We start from the raw sequence: 19627 nt of genomic DNA on the forward strand, positions 1-19627 counted from the left end.
AAAAGACGGATGGGGTACTTTCTAATGAAGGGACCAGACTGAACTCTTAAAATTATTAAAAGGGGAATTGATCAACTTAATATCATTATAAGTAGGACACTTGAGGAAATTTTTGTGGGTTGTGGTGATGGATATTGTGGTGATGGATTTCACAGATATATATACATAGGTCAAAATTTATCATAATGTGCATTTTAATTATATGTACTTTACTTTATGCCAATCACACCTCAAAAAGCTATTTTTTAAAAAGTGGGGTGTGGCACCTGGGTGGCTTAATTGTTAATCATCTGCCTTTGGCTCAAGTCACAATCCCAAGGTTCTGGGATTGAGTCCCGTGTTGGGCTCCCTGCTCAGCGGAAAGCCTGCTTTTCCCTCTCCCACTCCCTCTGCTTGTGTTCCCTCTTGCTGTGTGTGTGTGTGTGTGTGTGTGTGTGTGTGTGTCTGTCTGTCTGTCTGTCTGTCAAATAAATAAATAATCTTAAAAAAAAAAAGTGGGCTAAAATATTTTGTGGTTCCTTGATACAGTAGGAAGCACCCAACATACCAATAGACTGATCTTGCCTGAAAAACTGAACCTGAAGATGATCAAACCAGTAGAACCAACCACCCATTTACGGAAAATATGAGGCACAGGGGAACACATTACATGATACCCTGCATAAACAATCTTTCTTCCTACTCCGTCTCATTTTCTGGTTCCTTCTCTTTTCCAGAAAGCCCCATGGCACCCAAGGCATGCCCCCTCTTCCCTCTTTCAGATGCACGTAGAAAGTGTTTAAGAACATGTGTGGTGGGGCGCCTGGGTGGCTCAGTGGGTTAAGCCGCTGCCTTCGGCTCAGGTCATGATCTCGGAGTCCTGGGATCGAGCCCCGCATCGGGCTCTCTGCTCAGCGGGGAGCCTGCTTCCTCCTCTCTCTCTGCCTGCCTCTCTGCCTGCTTGTGATCTCTCTGTCAAATAAATAAATAAAATCTTTAAAAAAAATAAAAAAATTAAAAAAAATTTTAAAAAAAGAACATGTGTGGTAAAGATATTTCTAACACTGCTACTTGCTTGCTACTCGAGAAGAGTGCCATATCGGTGAAGAGAAATTATATCCATTCTGCAATGCATGTAGAGCATTTTAGAACACTTGTAATAAGGGTGTTTCTAAAATCACTTTTTAAAAAAGAAGAAGCAGCTCTCATCTAGGAAGCAGAGACCCCCAAAGCCCTTCAGTGTGAGGGTCAGCAGCAGGTGCACTCACTCAGAGACAGGCCAACAGGATACATGGTAACATAGGGATAGCACCTACCACAAGACACTTTAACACAAATTTGAGACAAATAAGGAAAACTGATTGTCCTGAGTGAAAGAAACAAATAAACAAACAAATAAACAAGGGAAACAAACAAACAAACAAGGGAAAAAAACAACTAAAATGTATAACTACAACCAACATTTCACATTTTGTTTTCCATAATCACAACCTGTCCTTTCCAAACAAGAGGAAAGATGACAGGTCTGATTTCAGTTGTCTGTTTTATCTGACCTTCTCTTTCTGGTCTACTTTCTACCTGCCCCCTGTTGCTCTCACCAAACTAACAAGGTGTTCTTCAATCTCTGTCATCCTTTGCACAAACTTCATTTTCTCATTATTTACACCTGCATTCATATGTGTTAGTTAGGCTACACAGCTCGCATCCAAGTTTTCCAGTGTAGAGAGTGGCTTGGTCTTTCTATACTTCCATTTCCATTTTTATAGTGACTTTTAACAAAAGTAGTTAATCAAAGGACCCTAAAACACATGGAAATGCAAATTTCAGAAGTATGTAACACACTTAAAAATAACATCTGTCCCTTATTTTTCTCTGGACCAAACCTGACCTACTAAATCTGATAGGATGTTCCTGATTTTACAAAACCATGATAAAACCAGTTACACAGAACCATTCACATAAATGTATTGGATATTGGTTATACAACATAAATAAATCCACCTGGATAAGTCAGATATTCTCTGTCTTGATGCCCACAGATCTCACATTCTATGTTCAGACTTGAATAAAAAGGAAAAACATCAGCTTTTTAAGTTTCCTAAAAATATAAGCAAATTAAACTCAAAACTCCACTTAGTTTTCTTAAATTAGTAAATATTATTGTCTTCTGTATGTAGCCCAGGCAGTATATTCAAAATCAAACTTGGTCTTTGTACCACTGGAAATAAATGAGTCAAAAACCTCCCATCAACCATTCTCCTGCACTCTACCTTAATTTACTTGTGCTTGATAATCCACTTATGTGGTTTCCAACGTAGAGGAGAGGCAGAGGAAACAGCTTCCATGAAAAAAAAGGAAGAATATTTGATTAGAACTCCAATAACGATTTTCTTTCACATAATGGTGACACTTCCTGTCAGTAAGCAAATCATTCAAGACTATTTCCCTGTAACAACTGTAAATTTCCCACAATCTAAAACACATCATGAGTTTCTCCATGTGACCAAAATAGTTAGGTGGGCAATGATATCTATAATCATGGTGGGGTGGAGTGGATCTGCGTTGAAATGGAAATGTTGACCTTATCAACATTGGCAGACTATCTCCCTAAAGGGAGGCTCTGAACAAGCATCTCTCTTTTTTTTTCTTTTTTTAAATTTTTTATTTCTTTTCAGTGTAACAGTATTCGTTGTTTTTGCACCACACCCAGTGCACCATGCAATCCTTGCCCTCCCTAATACCCGCCACCTGGTTCCCCCAACCTCCCACCACCCCCCACCTCTTCAAAACCCTCAGGTTGTTTTTCAGAGTTCATAGTCTCTCATGGTTCACCTCCCCTTCCAATTTCCCTCAACTCCCTTCTCCTCTCCATCTCCCCTTGTCCTCCATGTTATTTGTTATGCTCCACAAATAAGTGAAACCATATGATAATTGACTCTCTCTGCTTGACTTATTTCACTCAGCATAATCTCTTCCAGTCCCATCCATGTTGCTGCAAAAGTTGGGTATTTATCCTTTCTGTTGGAGGCATGGAGTATTATGCCTCCATCAGAAAGGATGAATACCCAACAAGCACCTCTCTTAAGAGGAGATCCCTGGCTGCATTGCTGAGTTGAGGAAGGGTATTTATAGTTCATGCCTCAGGTTCAGATGGCCCCTTGAGAAGGTGTACAAACTTGTTATCTATGCATTATGCACTTTTTTGGATGACAGCAAAGATTCATATCTCACTGGAATGTCACAAGGCTGGTGACCCTTTCAAAAAGTTGTGTCTACCAGTCACATTACTGTGGAGTTACTTTATTTGTTTTCAAGGCCTAGAATGATTACATATCTACCAAGGTTAAACAATGTACCAGCAGTACTTGAATTAGGTTTCCTGAGCTCTGAGCTCCTGAACTGTTTTCTGATTGTCAAGAGAAATATTGTTCAAAACATACTGAACAAACACACAAAATGGAAGACCTAGTCTTCCACGAATGAAAAAAGAAAAACATATACCCTTTCATAAGGTCACACACTAACTGAGAACTTTTTGACTGATGTGATAATCCATAGTTATCCTGGTGAGTCCAGCATTTCTTCTTCCACTAAAAAGACATTAAGCAGTAACTCGGATAAGATATTCTTTGAAGGATTTTGAAACAGTAATTGTCATCTATCCCCAAAAGAATTATAAAATTTTATTATCAGGAGATTTGCTCAAGAAAGAAGACACAGGGGCGCCTGGGTGGCTCAGTGGGTTAAGCCGCTGCCTTCGGCTCAGGTCATGATCTCGGAGTCCTGGGATCGAGCCCCACATCGGGCTCTCTGCTCAGCAGGGAGCCTGCTTCCTCCTCTCTCTCTGCCTGCCTCTCTGCCTGCTTGTGATCTCTCTGTCAAATAAATAAATAAATAAAATTTAAAAAAAAAAAAAAAAGAAAGAAGACACAAAGAAGAGAGGACCTCAGATCCAGGACCTTCCCCTCTTCATTAACAGCATTCTGGTTGGCAGCCTACCCCTGGCTCAACAATAGCACTGTTCAGATATTACAACTTTAGAAGTTCTTAGGCATTGAAAAGAATCAGTTGCCCCCCTTTCCATATATAATTCAAAATAAAAACAATACTGACTTCCAGTTTTTAGAAACAGTGGGCTAGATTGTTTGTGTTAATCTCCCCACTGAAAACAATTAAAAATGCTACATAAAATAATTTAAAACCTTCATAAAAGTATGTGGGGAGATAGTGAGTCCCCAGGCCAAAACTTAAGTGAGAACAGAAACCCAGAGATAAACAATGGAAGCCAGAAGACAGCAGAATTGCATACTCCAAGATCTATTGAGTTAGAAGGCAAGAGTATCTTTCAAAAGCAAAGGAAAACCTTCGTCTTTTACAGATAAGACCTGAGGGAATTTAAGCTGACCATTAGTACATTCTAAAGGAGGTACTTTAATCAGGAGGAAAGTGGAAAATGGGGGATGCAGAAAGGAAAGAATAACATAACATAGTAAAAAAAAAAAGGAAAGAAAGAAAAGAAAAATCTCACTGATAACCAAGAAAAATGCAAATAAAAGCCAAGAACTCATTATACACCCACTAGATTAGCACAATTTAAAATGACTGACATATTGACACACAGTAATTAAAATAGCATAAAGTTAAAAAAAGTAAAAAAATAAATAAAACAACTGACATATCAAGGATTGGCAAGAATGTGGAGCAACAGGGACTTTCATGCACTTTCATCAGCAGTGTGAACTGGTACAACCACTTCAGAGAACACTTTGACATTAATTACTCAAGTTGCAGATGTGCATAGGATAGGAGTCAACCATTCCACTTCCTGATATGCCTCCAAGAGAAATTCATGCCACAAGTATCATTTTAGGCTAAATTGTCTTTAAAAATCATATTTTGAAGCCCTAACCCCATGTGACTATATTTGGAGATAGGGTTTTTAAGAGGTAATTAAGGTTATATCATAAGGATGGGGCCTAATCCAAGGTCCGAGGTCCTTCTAAGAAGAGGAGATACCAGGAGTGTGCACATACAAAGTAAAGTCCACATCAGGACACAGAAAGATGGCAGTGGTCTACACACCAAGGAAAGAACTTTCACCAGAAACCAACTCTGTTGACACCTTGATCTTGGATTTTTTTGCCACCAGAACTGTGAGAAAACTCGTTCCTGTTGTTTAAGCTCAGTCTGTGGTATTCTGTTATGGGAGCCCTGGCTGACTAATACATGTGCATTGAGATCCAACCCTAAGGATGTTCAGAACAGTATTCTCTTCCCAGAACATTCAAGAATGGCAAAACTAACTCAGCAAAACTTAATTCAGGAATGCATATTAGAACAATTTCAACTAAAGCAAGAAAAGTATTATCACAGAAGTCAGAATAGTGGGTAAGGAAAATCGTGATCCCATCTCATGACCTAGGTAATGAGTGCCCAGCTAATTATTCATGCAACTACACATTCATGAATGATGCCTTTTTCCCTACATATAGATCATTTTCACAATTTTAAAATGTTTAAAATTATAGTGTATCATAAACTAAGTATAAGCAAACCCAACAATATTCTGATTTTTCCAGTTATGATTGTGTTTATAGCTTTCATTACACTTCGATATTTTGTTTTTCTCTTTTTGTGAATGTCCCTGATTATTGATGCTCTACCCATGTTCTTGGTCAGTCTAATGACTAACCTAGTGATAGATGCCAGTGTCTTTCCAGGCCTTAACGACGTGGTAGTGAAGAAGCCATGTGAGGTCCTCACCCTCAAGGAACTGACAGGCTGATTTAACATCCCTAAATCCAAAAAATGCCATCATAATCCAGTTAATACCACCTATTGTATAGGATTGCTCTAAGAATTAAATGCCTGGCTTAAAACAACTGTTTATTGAACCAGCAACTGTTCAAGAAAGGTAGTTCTGTTCCACATTCTAGGAAGGAAAGGCAGGTTTTAGTTAAAAATGAAAACTTAAACCAAGATCAGAAAAGTAGGGCCAAAGAGTCAAATCTGGCCCATCTTTTGTCTATGTAAATGAAGTTTTATTAGCACATAATCACAGCAATTCATTTATATATCATGATACAGTGGCAGAGCTGAATAGTTCCAACAGAGACAGTCTAGCCCACAAAGCCTAAATATCTACTATCTATTTTTTTTTAGCAAAAAAACTTACCAATTCCTGGTAGGGCTTTAACTTTTCAGAAGACATAAGTATTTATTTAATGTCAGTTCTTAAGCACGTACTTCCACTATTATTACATTACGTTAATGAACAACTGAATGAGTAATACAATATCTCTATTAAGAAGTCTCTACCCAGGGACACCTGGCTGGCTTGGTCGTTAGGCGGCTGCCTTCAGCTCAGGTCATGATCCCAGTGTCCTGGAATGGAGTCCCATCAGACTCCTTGCTCAGCAGGAGGCCTCCTTCCCCCCCCTCCCCCTCCCCCTGCTTGTGTTCCCTCTCTCGCTGTGTCTCTCTCTGTCAAATAAATATCAAATATCTGTCAAATATTGAAGAAGAAGAAGTGGTCTCTACCCAGTGTAAGCAGGAAGCACGCTGTGTGTGGAAATTGACATGTATTCTTAGATCCATTTAAATTCTATAGCATTTTCACATGTTCCATCAAAGTTCTATGTACTTTTCATCACATACCTTCACAGGAATTTTCTTGTCAAAATCAGGGAAATGAATTAGTTTATTTAGTTTAGATACATACAGTACCATTATGGTCACTGCCATCTAAAAAAAAAGAGGGGGAGGGAGAAACTTTAGCAAAATACCTGGAAAGACTGAGGTACAAAGGCATCATCAGAAGAAAATACATTCATCAAAAAGAAAATATTATTCCGAAAAATCCATTTTCTAGGTTCCAAATAATAACTATTTCCTAGAGTATTAAAAATTATTTTTTTTGCCAATGTATAAATTCCATCAGAACTATAGGCAAAAAGTAAAAAATCAAATAGCTCACACGTATACATATTGTCTCAAGGGGCTCAAGGAACAGTGACAGAGGGGAAAAAAGAAATGGTGTCCCCAAAACTGGCCAGAGTGACTACAGTCAGAGAGGCCACTCCTTGATTCTGGACCATATTTCCTGTGTAGAGCATATGGTCACCTTTCCACATAGACACTGGGGCTCCCTTGAGGGGACAAACTCTACATATAAACATACTTTCTGTGATGTCCAATATTCCTGTAACACAGAAGACAAATTAAGAGAAAAACAGTTTTAAAAGGGATTTATTTTTCTCTTCAATCTACCCAGTCCTGCAAAAATGTCTCATTCAAACCCTATTAACCTGGAGTATAGCAAGTATATTAGAAATACTCCAGATTATCATTATGAATACAAAATTTTAAATTCCATAATAAAAAATTTTAATATCATCTTCCTATGCAAATTTTAGAACTTACTTAATTTTCTCCATATTATGATGCAAAAATTTAAGAACTCCTTCAACATGATTATCATCCTAAACCTTGAGCTTAATGAGTTTACAAATATAATACTTATGATAGATTAATATAACATGAGCCCATCTTGAATTATAATTATAGTTTATATTTATAACTTACTTTGTAATTCTTACAGAAATATACTAACCCTTATTTAAAATATTCTGCAACTCAGACTTTTTAAATTGGGTCTGCTGCTCTTTTTCCACACAAATTGCATATCAGAAAGCCTTCACTTTGAGTAAGCCAGTGAGTTTATTTGCCTTGGGGATTACGAAGGGCACATTATCACATATTCACTGATCTTTTAAAGTACTTTTTTCTACCTATTTCACATTGAAACATTAAGACAATCTATTTTTGACCTTAAGGAAAATATTGATTTCTTACTACTTTTTCCCTAAAATGATGTTGTAAAGAGTGACTTATCAGCAAAACATTTAACCAGAATAATGTTTAATCATATACATGACATCCTCTCCAAGACTCACGATTAAAGATTTAGTTAACAGATACAATTTTCCTAATTTTACATTTTTTTCCCTGTAAATTAAAGCAAAACCAAACAAACATACCAAAAATGTGCCTTTGGTGCCTGTTTCCACTTGTCTACTAGAAATCACCAGCATATGACCCAGAGAGTAAACAAGCTATGAATTAATATTAATGGGAAATTTCAGAAGGAGCCAAATGAGGTTAGTCTGAAAGCTTATCCAACCTCATCTTTATACTTGAGAACGAAAAAAATCACAAACTGCAGGAAGCAAAATGCAAGCATATTTAGTTAGGCCCATAGAGAGTTTTGTAAAAATTGGAACATGTTGCCAGCATTTATAAACTTGATGTAAACATTCAAAACCTCTGCCTCTTGAAACACCTCCAAGGTTTTGATAATAAGGGTGTAGTGAACCCAATCTCATCTCCCCAACCCTTTTCCTCTCAGCACAGTGGCTTAAACTGAGTACCAATAGCACACCTCAACTGGAGCAACTGTGCTCCTAGTCCTACCCCAGGCTTCAAACCCATTCATTTGTTGCCCACCAGGCCTTGGAAGCTTTCAGTCTTCTGGCCCCTAGTTTTAGGGTAATTAAATCCAATTAAGGAAGTTGAAACAAGTAGTTGTTTTTTTTTCTGCAAATACAACATTTCTTAAATTATAGAAAGACATAAGATATGTTAATATTTCATGCTGTTTCAGGGCGCCTGGGTGGCTCAGTGGGTTAAAGCCTCTGTCTTCATCTGGGGTCATGATCTCAGGGTCCTGGGATTGAACCCCATGGGGCTTTCTGCTCAGCAGGGAGCCTGCTTCCCCCTCTCTCTCTGCCTGCCTCTCTGTCTACTTCTGATCTCTGTCAAATAAATAAATAAAATCTTTTAAAAAAAAATTTCATGCTGTTTCACCAAAAGTACCATGATCCTCTGGCTCTCTGCCAGTTGAATGAATCTGTAAACCATGGTCTTAAAAAAAAGCACTAAAATTTCATCATGTATGATGACAACTAATTAAGCAGTTAATTTTTCTTTTTCACTTACCTGCCCAATTCCAAGAAAAATTGGTGATGGGAATCTGTTTAAAAACACAGAATAACAATTTTAACAACTGACAAAAGTTTGCAGACTGTCTATAATACATGTCAGGAGTTATTAAAAAATCTTAGACTGAAAAAAAAAAAAAAAAATCTTAGACTGACCATGATCCTGGGATCATAGGATTGAGCAGGGAGCCTGCTTCTCTCTCTCCCTCTGCTCCTCCCCCGCTCCACTCATGTTCTCTCATTCTCAAATAAATAAAATCTTTTAATAATAATAATAATAATAATATACCCAGGAACAAATCTAATAAAAGGCTAATTAAAGATTACAATTGATGAGAAGAAAAAACTTGTGATTCTTGCCTGTATGTTCATATATAATCTTTTGAGCTTTTACAAGACATAAAAACAATATATAACCCTGTAAAAACTGTTCATTCTCTGGAGCTCTTTCTTCCTTGTGAAGAGCATGTTTCTCAGGCAGCTATCCTAACTTGGACTCGAATAAAACTCTCTTTCTAACTTTTAGAGATTCTAAAAGTTTCCAGAACAGAGATGAGGACAGATACACACATATGTGACAAAGAAGATAGTGTAGAGCAGTGTGGGAAAGATGGTCTTTCAACAAATGGCACTGGTAATTTAGATACACAATCCTGACCCCTGCTTCACACCATTTTGTGTGTGTGTGTGTGTGTGTGTGTGTGTGTGTGTGTCTTTTTTCCTTAACAGTAAAACCAATACAATATGCAAGAAATGTGCTCAGAATGTGCAGTTATATGGAATGATAAGTAGGGTTTCTCTGTACCTAACAGTGAGTACTCAGGTCCTTGGAACCTTATATTCTGTGGATTATTAATGTAATTACTATATTTTTATTAGAACTTCTTATGTGTAAATACTTTCTCAGTGAACTTTATCCAGTATTTGAGCTTTTGAGCTTAGCTAATAGTATTGAGAAGGTCTGTGTTTATGGTCATGATGGCAGGATTGTCATAATTTTCCTTGAGAGCTTCAGTAACCAGTGTGAAAAGAGGAGGAGAAAGATGGATCCTATGATGTGACCTGTTTGGTAGCATTTGACTTCATTTGGATGAATGGATTTTTTTTTTTTTTTTTTTTTTTTTTTGGTCTCTCAGTATTAGGGTTCTGGATATTATGTCCTTGCAGGGAATCTCCTAGCCTTTCACACCATTTTTTTTTTTTAAGATTTTATTTATTTATTTGTCATAGAGAGAGAAGCGAGAGTGAGCACAGGCAGACAGAGTGGCAGGCAGAGGCAGAGGGAGAAGCAGGCTCCCTGCCTAGCAAGGAGCCCGATGTGGGACTCGATCCCAGGACGCTGGGATCATGACCTGAGCCGAAGGCAGCTGCTTAACCAACTGAGCCACCCAGGCGTCCCATCTTTCACACCATTTTTAACAAGGCAGCATTGCACTGTCTCCCAGCCATTCCTCAGGCTACTACAATAGAGGGAAATACCACCCCCACACACCTACACCCCCCAATCTGTATGTCACCGATTTCAGCCAGGGCAAGAAGACAGTAAAGAATGGACTTATCAAAGGAAATGGAGTGAATGGACAGTACCACCAGGAGAATAAAACTAATTCCAAGGGCTGGATGCCATTTTTGCCATCCAGACCCACTCTGGACTGAGCATTCATTCCCCCAGTTGCCCAAGAACATCCTCAGCTGAGCAAGGCTACCTTGTCAAATAGCAAACACCCTCCCTGTGAGTCTCCTGCATTCCGATCTCTGGTCTGTACAAAAAGTGTAAAAGGCCGGGGTCCCTACCCCAATTCAGGATTGGTCTGTTGGACCATCTCAGCTCCAGAGCCCCTGGGATCAGGCTTTGCTGTGCTTGCATTACAGCCAAATCTGACTTCCCTCACTCTTCCTCAGGAGTGCATCCTAAGAGCTCTCCTCAGTATACTTCCTCCGCCTCTCAGAGTCTGCTTGCCAGAGAACACAACCTGTCACTGCAAATGAGATCACAAGACAGCAACATAAACGGTGAAACGACAAGAACAGGCTTACAGAAGACAGACAAAGAGGCCAGGTTAGGGGAAAATATGATACAGGAAAAGAAGGAATTCAAGAAAGAAAGAAAATGATTCAAAGATAAAAAGCAAATTTGTCGACGTGAGGAAAATAAATAGACTGAAACTTCAGATCTAAAAGCACACTGTTAAATGTTCCACGGCTGCCTTCAGGTCAGGTCATGATCCCAGGGTCCTGGGATCAAGCCCCACATCGGGCTCCCTGCTCTGCCTGAAGCCTGCTTCTCCCTCTCCCACTCCCCCTGCTTGTATTCCCTCTCTCGCTGTCTCTCTGTTAAATATATTAAAATAAATAAATAAATAAATAAATAAATAAATAAAGACTGTTCAACCTAAGTAAAGCAGCAGCCATGAAATCCATTAAAAAACAAAAACAAAAACAAAAACCCTACCTGACAATGGAATCCACCAATTAGGAATGAAATCAAAACAATAAATTTAGGAATGGAGACATTGTGGTAAAAAGGCTGTTGCTGATTACTATCTCCATTTAAATATAGAACAGATTCAAACAGCTGTGGGATTATAATTACACAACAGTTTGCTTCATATAAAACAAGATGTGGAGGGGAGGAGGGGAGACAGGAAGAACCACGCAAGTATCTTCATCCTTCATATCAGGGAAGTCTTAAACTGAAACGTGTTTACAAAATAAACATGGTGAGATCAACTTTTTTTTTAAAAGATTATATTTATTTATTTGAGAGAGAGAGAGAAAGAGCAGAGGCAGAGGGAGGGGCGGCAGGAGAGAGACAAGCAGACTCCCCGTTGAGTGGGAAGCTGATGTGGGGTCCCAGCCCATCATGACTGGAGCTGGAGGCAGACACTGAACCAAGTGAGCCACCCAGATGTGCTGATGAGATCAACTTCTTAATGTTTTTCATGAGGGATCTTTTAAGAAATACTAACACTTGTAGTGAAGAAATCTATATCCGAAATTCAGTTAAAACTAAATTTCATGGGGCGCCTGGGTGGCTCAGTGGGTTAAAGCTTCTGCCTTCAGCTCAGGTCATGATCCCAGGGGCCTAGGATCGAGCCCTGCATTGGGCTCTCTGCTCAGCGGGGAGCCTGCTTCCCCCTCTCTCTCTCTGCCTGCCTCTCTGCCTACTTGTGATCTCTGTCAGATAAATAAATTTTAAAAATCTTTAAAAAAACCCCTAAATTTCATGCATATGTGCAACTTGCAATCCCCACTTAAATAAGCCTTCAAAAGCAGCCAACATGACAAATAGTGGCCGAGCCCCGAAATGATACAATAAGAGTTCACAGGGTCAGCAACGCACCACCCTTGCCAAAAAGGTTTAATCTGGATGTAATCAAGCTCTTAGATCTAAAGTTCAGTTGGGAAATAAGCTAAGCAAGCCTTCAAAACATAAACCAGACAATCCATAATGTGGGACATTTTATAAAATACCTGGCCCAGGCTTTTCAAAAAGTCAGTATCATGGGGAAGAAATGGGATGAGGAGCTTTTCTAGATTAAAATAAACTATAAAGACATAACTCAATGCATTTCATGAACCCTGCTTGGATCTTGATTTAAATGTTTGGGACATTTAAATGTCCCAAATATCTTGGGACAACTGGGATGATTATATATTTGGTATTCGATTACTTTAGGAAATCATTAAAATTTGTTAAAAGCAAAAATGATACCATGCAGGAGACTATTTCAGGAGAGATATGCTAAAATATATGCACCCCAAAAATTGGAGTGCAGAATCATGATTTTGCAACTTACTTTCAATGGCTGGGGGGAAGCGAATATAATATGATGTTCATTACTGCATTTCAGTGATGTCTGCTTTTCCACTTTTCTGTATACTTGAAACTTTTCACCATGAAAAGTGCTGGGGGGAGGCACCTAGGTGATACTTGAAAAAATAATTAAAGCCCTTCTTTCCAATGTCCATAATAGCCAAAATATGGAAAGAGCCCAGATGTCCACTGACAAATGAATGGATAAATATACATATATATATAGATATATATATGATATATGCCTATATATCTATATCTAAGATATATATATATATTTTAAAAGTAATCTATACATCTTCATAGTATTTTTTTTTAATATTTTATTTATTTCTTTGACAGAGAGAGACAGTGAGAGAGTGAACACAAGCAGGGGGAGAGGGAGAGGGAGAAGCAGGCTTCCTGCCGAGCAGCAAGCCCCATGAGGGGCTGGATCCTAGGACCCTGGGATCATGGCCTGAGCGAAAGGCAGATGCTTAATGACTGAGCCACCTTAATATTAGTACATATTTCTTAGTATTTCTAAAATACTAAGTATTTAGTGGTATTTCTTAAAATAAATAAAATAAAATTTCACCTTAATATTTTTCTTTTGTTTGAATTCTTTATAACGATCATGCCAGAATGACTTTTCTTGGGGGGAAAAAAAACGGAGAGAGATAGGCATGTAGCTAGCTCAGTCAATGGATGATGTGACTCTTGATCTCAGGTTCATGAGTTCAAGCCCCACACTGGCCACAGAGCTTACTTTCAGAAAAATTGTTTTTAGTAGATATTTGAGAATATTGATTCTAGGTAGGTGGGAATATAATTATTATTATCTTCTTTGTACATTTCTGTATTTAAATTTTTGAAGATTTTATTTATTTATTTGACAGAGAGAGACACAGCGAAAGAGGGAACACATGCAGGGGAGGGGAGAGAGAGAAGCAGGCTGCCCGTGGAGCAGGGAGCCTGATGCAGGGCCTGATCCCAGGACTCTGGGATCATGATTTGAGCCAAAGGCAGTTGCTTAATGACTGAGCTACCCAGGCACCCCAATAACCTCCAATTTTTTAAATGAATTCTTATACTAGTGAATGTGAGGAAGTAAAGACCATGGGTACACAACTTCTCAAGAGTCAGACTCTGAAAGAAACAGAGAAATGAGGGTCCATGAGATCAGGTATTGGGTTATTTTCTCTTGAGAAACCTGAACGTGTTTCCAAGGGCAGAACAGAGGAGGAGACAGAAGGAGCTGGAGGAGCAGACCTACGGAAGAGGAGAGCTAGACCTTCCACAGGGACAAAAGAGTCCCTACATCCTACCAGCAAGGGCAAGGTGGGGGCCTCTTTGATGGCCTCTACTTTCTCAACAGTAGCAGAGATGGGGAGTGGAGAGTGGGGTGTGTGGGAAGTTTTAGGACAAAGGAGAAAGCGTGAAGGAGTTGCTTCTGAGATGAGGAAAGCAAGCCCCCAGAAGAAACGACGGGGTAGGAAGGAGAGCCGGTTGAGCTTCATGATCATCCTTTTAAAGACAACCCAGTCAGCTCAGAAGTGGTTTTCCTCCCACAACAGTCTGCGCTGCTCCGTGCTGAAGGAGAGAGGCAGGTGGTAGGCTGTGCTGGACCAATGCCGCCCCAGTGGGCCTGAGGAAGGACTCGCAGGGTGGGATGTGCAGACACGAGCTGGAGGCGAGGTGGGGTGTGGACACCTGGCAGGTCACGCCAAGCACATGGCCCTGGGAGTGACTGTAGGAAGTGGGGCTGTACTGGCTGAGAGGGTTCATCCGTAGATCCTGAAGTCTCCAAGGTTGATGACAGTCCAGAGGGAGAGGAAGACCAGGACATTTTGTTACGTGAGTGACAGGAGCTCAAGAGCCACTGTAGAGGACCACAAGCAGTGGTCCCTCTACTTTTTGGAGAACATGGAGCCTGGCCATTGGGGAAGCATGAGGACCCAACCTCACTTCCTGGCCAGACCCAGGGTGAGACCAAGATCCAGCTGCTTTCAGGGGCCAAGGGAGCTGCATCTTCAGGAGAGAGCAGGTTTTCACCAGAGTAAGAGAAAATTTCAAGTTGGTTTTGTTTTTAATATGAATTTCCTTGTTCCCACCACTGGAGACTCAATTCAATAGCTTTTATAAAAACCTCTCCAAGTAATTCACACTCCCAGGCAGGTTTGGAAGCACTGTGCTAAATAATCCCCAAAGTCCTGGGATGCATAAAGAAGAAGACATACAGCAAATGTTTGTCAAACTAAATACAACTAAGCTCTATATTTTTATTAAGCTCCATTATAAATTTGTGCATGTCATAGAGAACAGTATATTACAATGACAACCAAAAACCCTCATGAATCTGATTCCAAAGACCCACTGGTGTAATCAACTGGCCACAGACTCTTAGATGACCTTGCTTTTCCCCTCTCACCTTAACAGGGTCTGAGAGTTCACATCCTTCAAAGACCTCTCTGTGCAATCAGATAAATCTAGCATTACAATGAACCAAAGAAGTCTAACAAAACAAAGAACAAAGACCACCCATCAGTCTTATACCCCAAACAGAAACAATCTGTTAAAAATGGAAAAGAAAAAACATCCCTTGAGCTACATTCTCATGACCCTGTGGATTAGGTAATTATTGAAATGTCCTTCCTTCTATTCCACAACGCAACATTCTATCTTCAAACAGCTAATGTTTGGATCAGATTTCTATGGTTTATTGTTGTAACAAAATTAAACCAACCCTCTTCCCCTCAAAAATGTGCTCCTAAAGCATTTTGAGATGAGAGAACAAACAATGTTATTGGAGTTACAAAGGAACTCTGATTGTATATTACATTACGGAAATGTGAAATATTTACTTCTAAGGATTGAAAGAGTTTCGCCTTGCGGAGACAAAAACTCCATTTCCTCCTTCAATCATGGAACTCAAAATTTTAAAGATGGAAAGACTAGAGCATGAGATGTCTCATATAATAATAATTCTTTCCAGTTGGATACTGCCCTTCATCTTCAAAGCACTTAACCAGTGTTTACTGGTCCCTGCTTCCAACAAGACACATGTTTTTGGAGGCACTGAACCGCCATGGCCAGAGAGCACACAGCTCATTCAAGGGCAGAAAATAGAGACTGACCTTCAAACTTCATCCAACATAATTGTCAAGCATTCCCAAACAACCCTCTTAATACTATCCTCTTGTTTTTCTTATCATAGATGTCTTAAGTTTTCTTTTTCTTCACTTAGCTTGCCTTGTATGTGTTAAATGATACAGGTTTAGTTATATGTTCATTCTAATTTTTTTGAGGCAGCATTTGGGTTTTCCATGGACACCAGCAAGCATACTTGCAACACAGTGGTCGAGACTGTGGTCTGTAGGATCACCAAAAAAATATCCCAAATCTCTCCCTTCCTCCATATCTGCCGCTACCCCTCCCCCCACTCCCAAGCCATCTCTTAGAATTATCTAGAAAATGGCAATTGCTTCCTAGCTCCTCTCCCTGATTCCAATGCCATCAGTTCTCCAACCACCCACCAGCCAAAGAAATCTTTTTAATCCCACAAATCATGTCATATCACTCCTCATGCTAAAACCTTCTAAGAGACTCCCAAATGCATTTAGACTAAAATTAAAACTATTTATCCTAGTTTCCTTTCTTCCTCCCTGGTCCCCCAATATCTCCACTCAACACAGCAGCCAGAGGGATTTAGTTCATGTTACTCCTCCAATCAGCACCTTCTAGTGGTTCGCACGGCTGCTTCATAAGCCCTATATGATATAGCAATCCATTACCCTGGGACCTCATCTAGTACCATCCCCACCCAAACACCTTTCTCTTTCATGTTTGCAATGTTCTTCTCCCATTTCCCTCACCTCACTCAACTCTTGGCTGGCATGTCACCTCCTCAGCAAAGCTTCACTGATCACATGAGACGGCAAACTCTTTCCCATGCCCACACTCCCTAACTCCCTTTCCTGCCTTACATTTTTCTCCTGACCACACAACTGCATCTGAGGTAACATAAATTCTACCAGTTTATTTACTGATTCACTAGAAAGCTCCATGTAAACTCTAGGAGGATGGATATTTGCTCCATCACATTTGGGATTTTGATCTGCTTTATTCATTCCTATATCCCAGCTGCCTAGAACAGTGGCCCATAACAGTTACTTAATAATTATTATTGAATGAAGGAAGGATCTGATCCTGCCTTCCCTGCCTCCCTCCCCCCTCATTTCTCTCTCACCTTCTTCCATGTGCTCACTCATTTCCTCCAGCAGACCAAACTCATGCCCCCTTCTTCACATTCCCTTCAGCTTTGAAGGCTCTCGTGCCAACCATTCCACCCCAGGAATTCTCATACCACACCTGAAATCACCCTGATTATTCATGAACCCACTTCTTTCCAGTCTCTACCACTAGTATAGAGTCTCTGGTGGGGGGTGGGAGGGGTGGGGGGATGGGGGGTAGGGTGGTGAGAGGTAGGGGGTGGTGTTTCTGTGCTGATCACAGCTGCTTCCGTGGTGCCTGCAATGGGCTTGGCACATAGTAGGTGCTCAGGAGCCAACCGTTGGAGGTGTAACCAGCCAAGCTCCTGTGGGTCTCAGCTATCTCAAGTATAAAAGAAAAAGGCTGAAGATATTCTCTGAGGTCTCTTTTAAGCTCTTTATAAAACTATGATTTCACGGTTTTGCAGCACAGTATGGTTTACAAAGGCCCTCTCACTTATGGCAGCTCCTGCAAAGCTCTGGGAGGTAATTAACAGGCTTGTAATTATCCAGCTTTGGCTTCTAAGAAACTGCTCACTATGAGTGTAGCCCAAGAGGCACAGCTATTAGATGGTTTAGCTGGATCTAAATCCACAGTGCTTTCAGTGCTGCTGTAAGGATAGCAGAATTAAACAGGAATTTCTAGTCCTTATAAATAGGCTCAAGGAACCACAAATCTGGCTTAGGACACACTAATCCAAAAAAGTACATCATGTGAACTTCTCATTGTTTTTCCCCAATGCACTGGTAATTTGAGAATGAAAGACCAAACAAGGCACGTCCTGGCTCAGGACTCGTCTGATGGTGGAACATCTAGATCTGCGTAGAGAACTATTCTCCTTTAAGGTTCACATTCAGATCACTTGTCCCAGCTCGCCGGTACCTTGGAAAGCTTTGGGGTGTAGCTCTCTTTGGGGTGTAGCTCTGCAAGCACAGCTATGCAGTGTCTACAGCAGCGGTAAGCAGTGGAGACGGGGGCAAATGACTGTTAGGTTGGGGTCTGGATTTTAGAAACCTGCGAAGGTCCCAGCTGACGCCGCTGGCACTGGAGTCAGCAGGGAGACTCCGCGCTCTCCGTCCCAGCCAGCCCGCGGACCCGGGCGCGGCTGAAGTGCTCGGAGGGCAGGGGCAGCCCCGCCGCTCCCTCGCCCCGGGACCTCGCGCGGCACCGGGAGCCGGAAGGTCCCGGGACCGGGTGCCCCGCGGCCCCCCCCTGGCCCCCTGAGGTCCTCCTCACCGGTAGGTGGTCAGCAGTGCCTTGTTGACCAGCACGATGAGGAAGGAGCAAGTCCCGTAGAAAAGCGCCGACAGCAGCTTGGCCACCCGGGAGGGCAGCCGCGCGGAGGCGGGGTCGAGGTCCGCGCCCTCGGCCTGGAGGCCGGCCGTCATGTCCCACGGCCGCGCGCCCGCCGTCCGCAGCCGGGAGCCCGCAGCCCGGAGCCCGCAGCCCGGAGCCCGCAGCTCTCCGCCGCCCTTCGCGGCGCTCCGGTCCGCCCCGCCCCAGTTCCGTCCCCGCCTGCGGCCGGCCCGCCAGAGGGCGCGGCCGAAACAGGAAGGGCCGCGGCCGCCCCGAGTGCGCGCCTCCGGAGAGCGCCCCGCGGCTGCGGCGCGGACCTCGTTGCCACCGACGGACGGCAGGAATGGGCCTGGGAGAGTTGAGCCGCCCTTCCCCGTCCCCAGCTGCCCTCCTGGGAAGCAAGGCTTCCGTTTAGCCTGAGCGTGCGTTTTGCCTTTTTTCTTCCCCCTACACTTTTTAACGTATGATTTACGTAAAGGAAAATGCGGGTTTCACGAGCCCACCGTTCGTTGTTTGGTGTGTACACCCTTGTAACTACCCAAATCAACACCTTTCCAATCACCTCAAATAGTGCCTTTCGTGCCCATTGAAGGCAATCCCATCTCATTCAGATTTCTGTTGCCAAGTTAGATTGGCCTCTTCTAGAATTTTATTTAAATTTCATATTAGTAAGTACCTTCAAGGCTTTTACCATTTATGTCTTTTGCCACCGCCCTTGTAGTTTCTTTAAATTACAGAGTAGGACCAGTTTATCCATTCACCAGTTGATGGGCATGTTGGTTGTTCCTATTTAGGGCTTTTTTACAAAATGTTTCCATGAACCTTAATGTACAAGTTCTTGTGTGAACGTCTGTGTTCATTTCTCTCCAGTAAATACGTAGGAGTAACAGGGGTTGAGGCGGGTGCAAAGTCTCAAGGCTTTTCTTGCCTCTAGCTGCTCTATGCTTGGTTCCCTCCTTAACTTCAGGACCCACTGCTTTCCTAAGCGAATAGCAATCTGCTTCAGTGTTTGCTGTTCCTTGAAGGAGAGCCTCCCAAAACTGCCTACTTGGACCACACTCTACCTGATGTAGCATTTTTTCAAATAAGTGTCCCATATTTTCATTCTCAATAATCCACTTTAAAAATCTGAAATTTTAGTTTTTTAGAAAAGGTAAAAATTTCAAATGAAAGAAATGTTTGCACCAACTGTTGATGCCATACAATTGTTTTTCTGTTGTAAGCACTGAACAACCATGAACATTTTCAGCACTTACAAGAACTAAAGCAGAACTTGTAACAAATA

The 19627-nt window shown here is 41.3% G+C and overlaps 1 protein-coding gene across 7 annotated transcripts in view; it reads right to left on the reverse strand.

The window, feature by feature from the left end:
* Positions 1-18536, reverse strand: part of SLC35D2 (solute carrier family 35 member D2) — a 49376-nt gene extending 30840 nt beyond the window's left edge. For 4 of the 7 annotated variants that reach the window (XM_047700429.1, XM_047700427.1, XM_047700430.1 and 1 more), the window contains exons 1-4: positions 18283-18536; positions 8977-9010; positions 6637-6723; positions 2250-2317 (exon numbers count right to left, since the gene is read on the reverse strand). In XM_047700429.1, coding sequence (XP_047556385.1) covers positions 2250-2317; positions 6637-6723; positions 8977-9010; positions 18283-18434 — 341 coding nt within the window. In that variant the 5' untranslated portion in view covers positions 18435-18536. The remainder of the gene's footprint in view (positions 1-2249; positions 2318-6636; positions 6724-8976; positions 9011-18282) is intronic. The other 3 variants (XM_047700426.1, XM_047700428.1, XM_047700431.1) reach the window with 3 other exon arrangements.
* Between the last annotated feature and the right edge of the window lie 1091 nt (positions 18537-19627).

The sequence above is a fragment of the Lutra lutra genome, chromosome 13 (genome assembly GCF_902655055.1).
Source record: "Lutra lutra chromosome 13, mLutLut1.2, whole genome shotgun sequence".
Classification (NCBI taxonomy): Eukaryota; Metazoa; Chordata; class Mammalia; order Carnivora; family Mustelidae; genus Lutra; species Lutra lutra.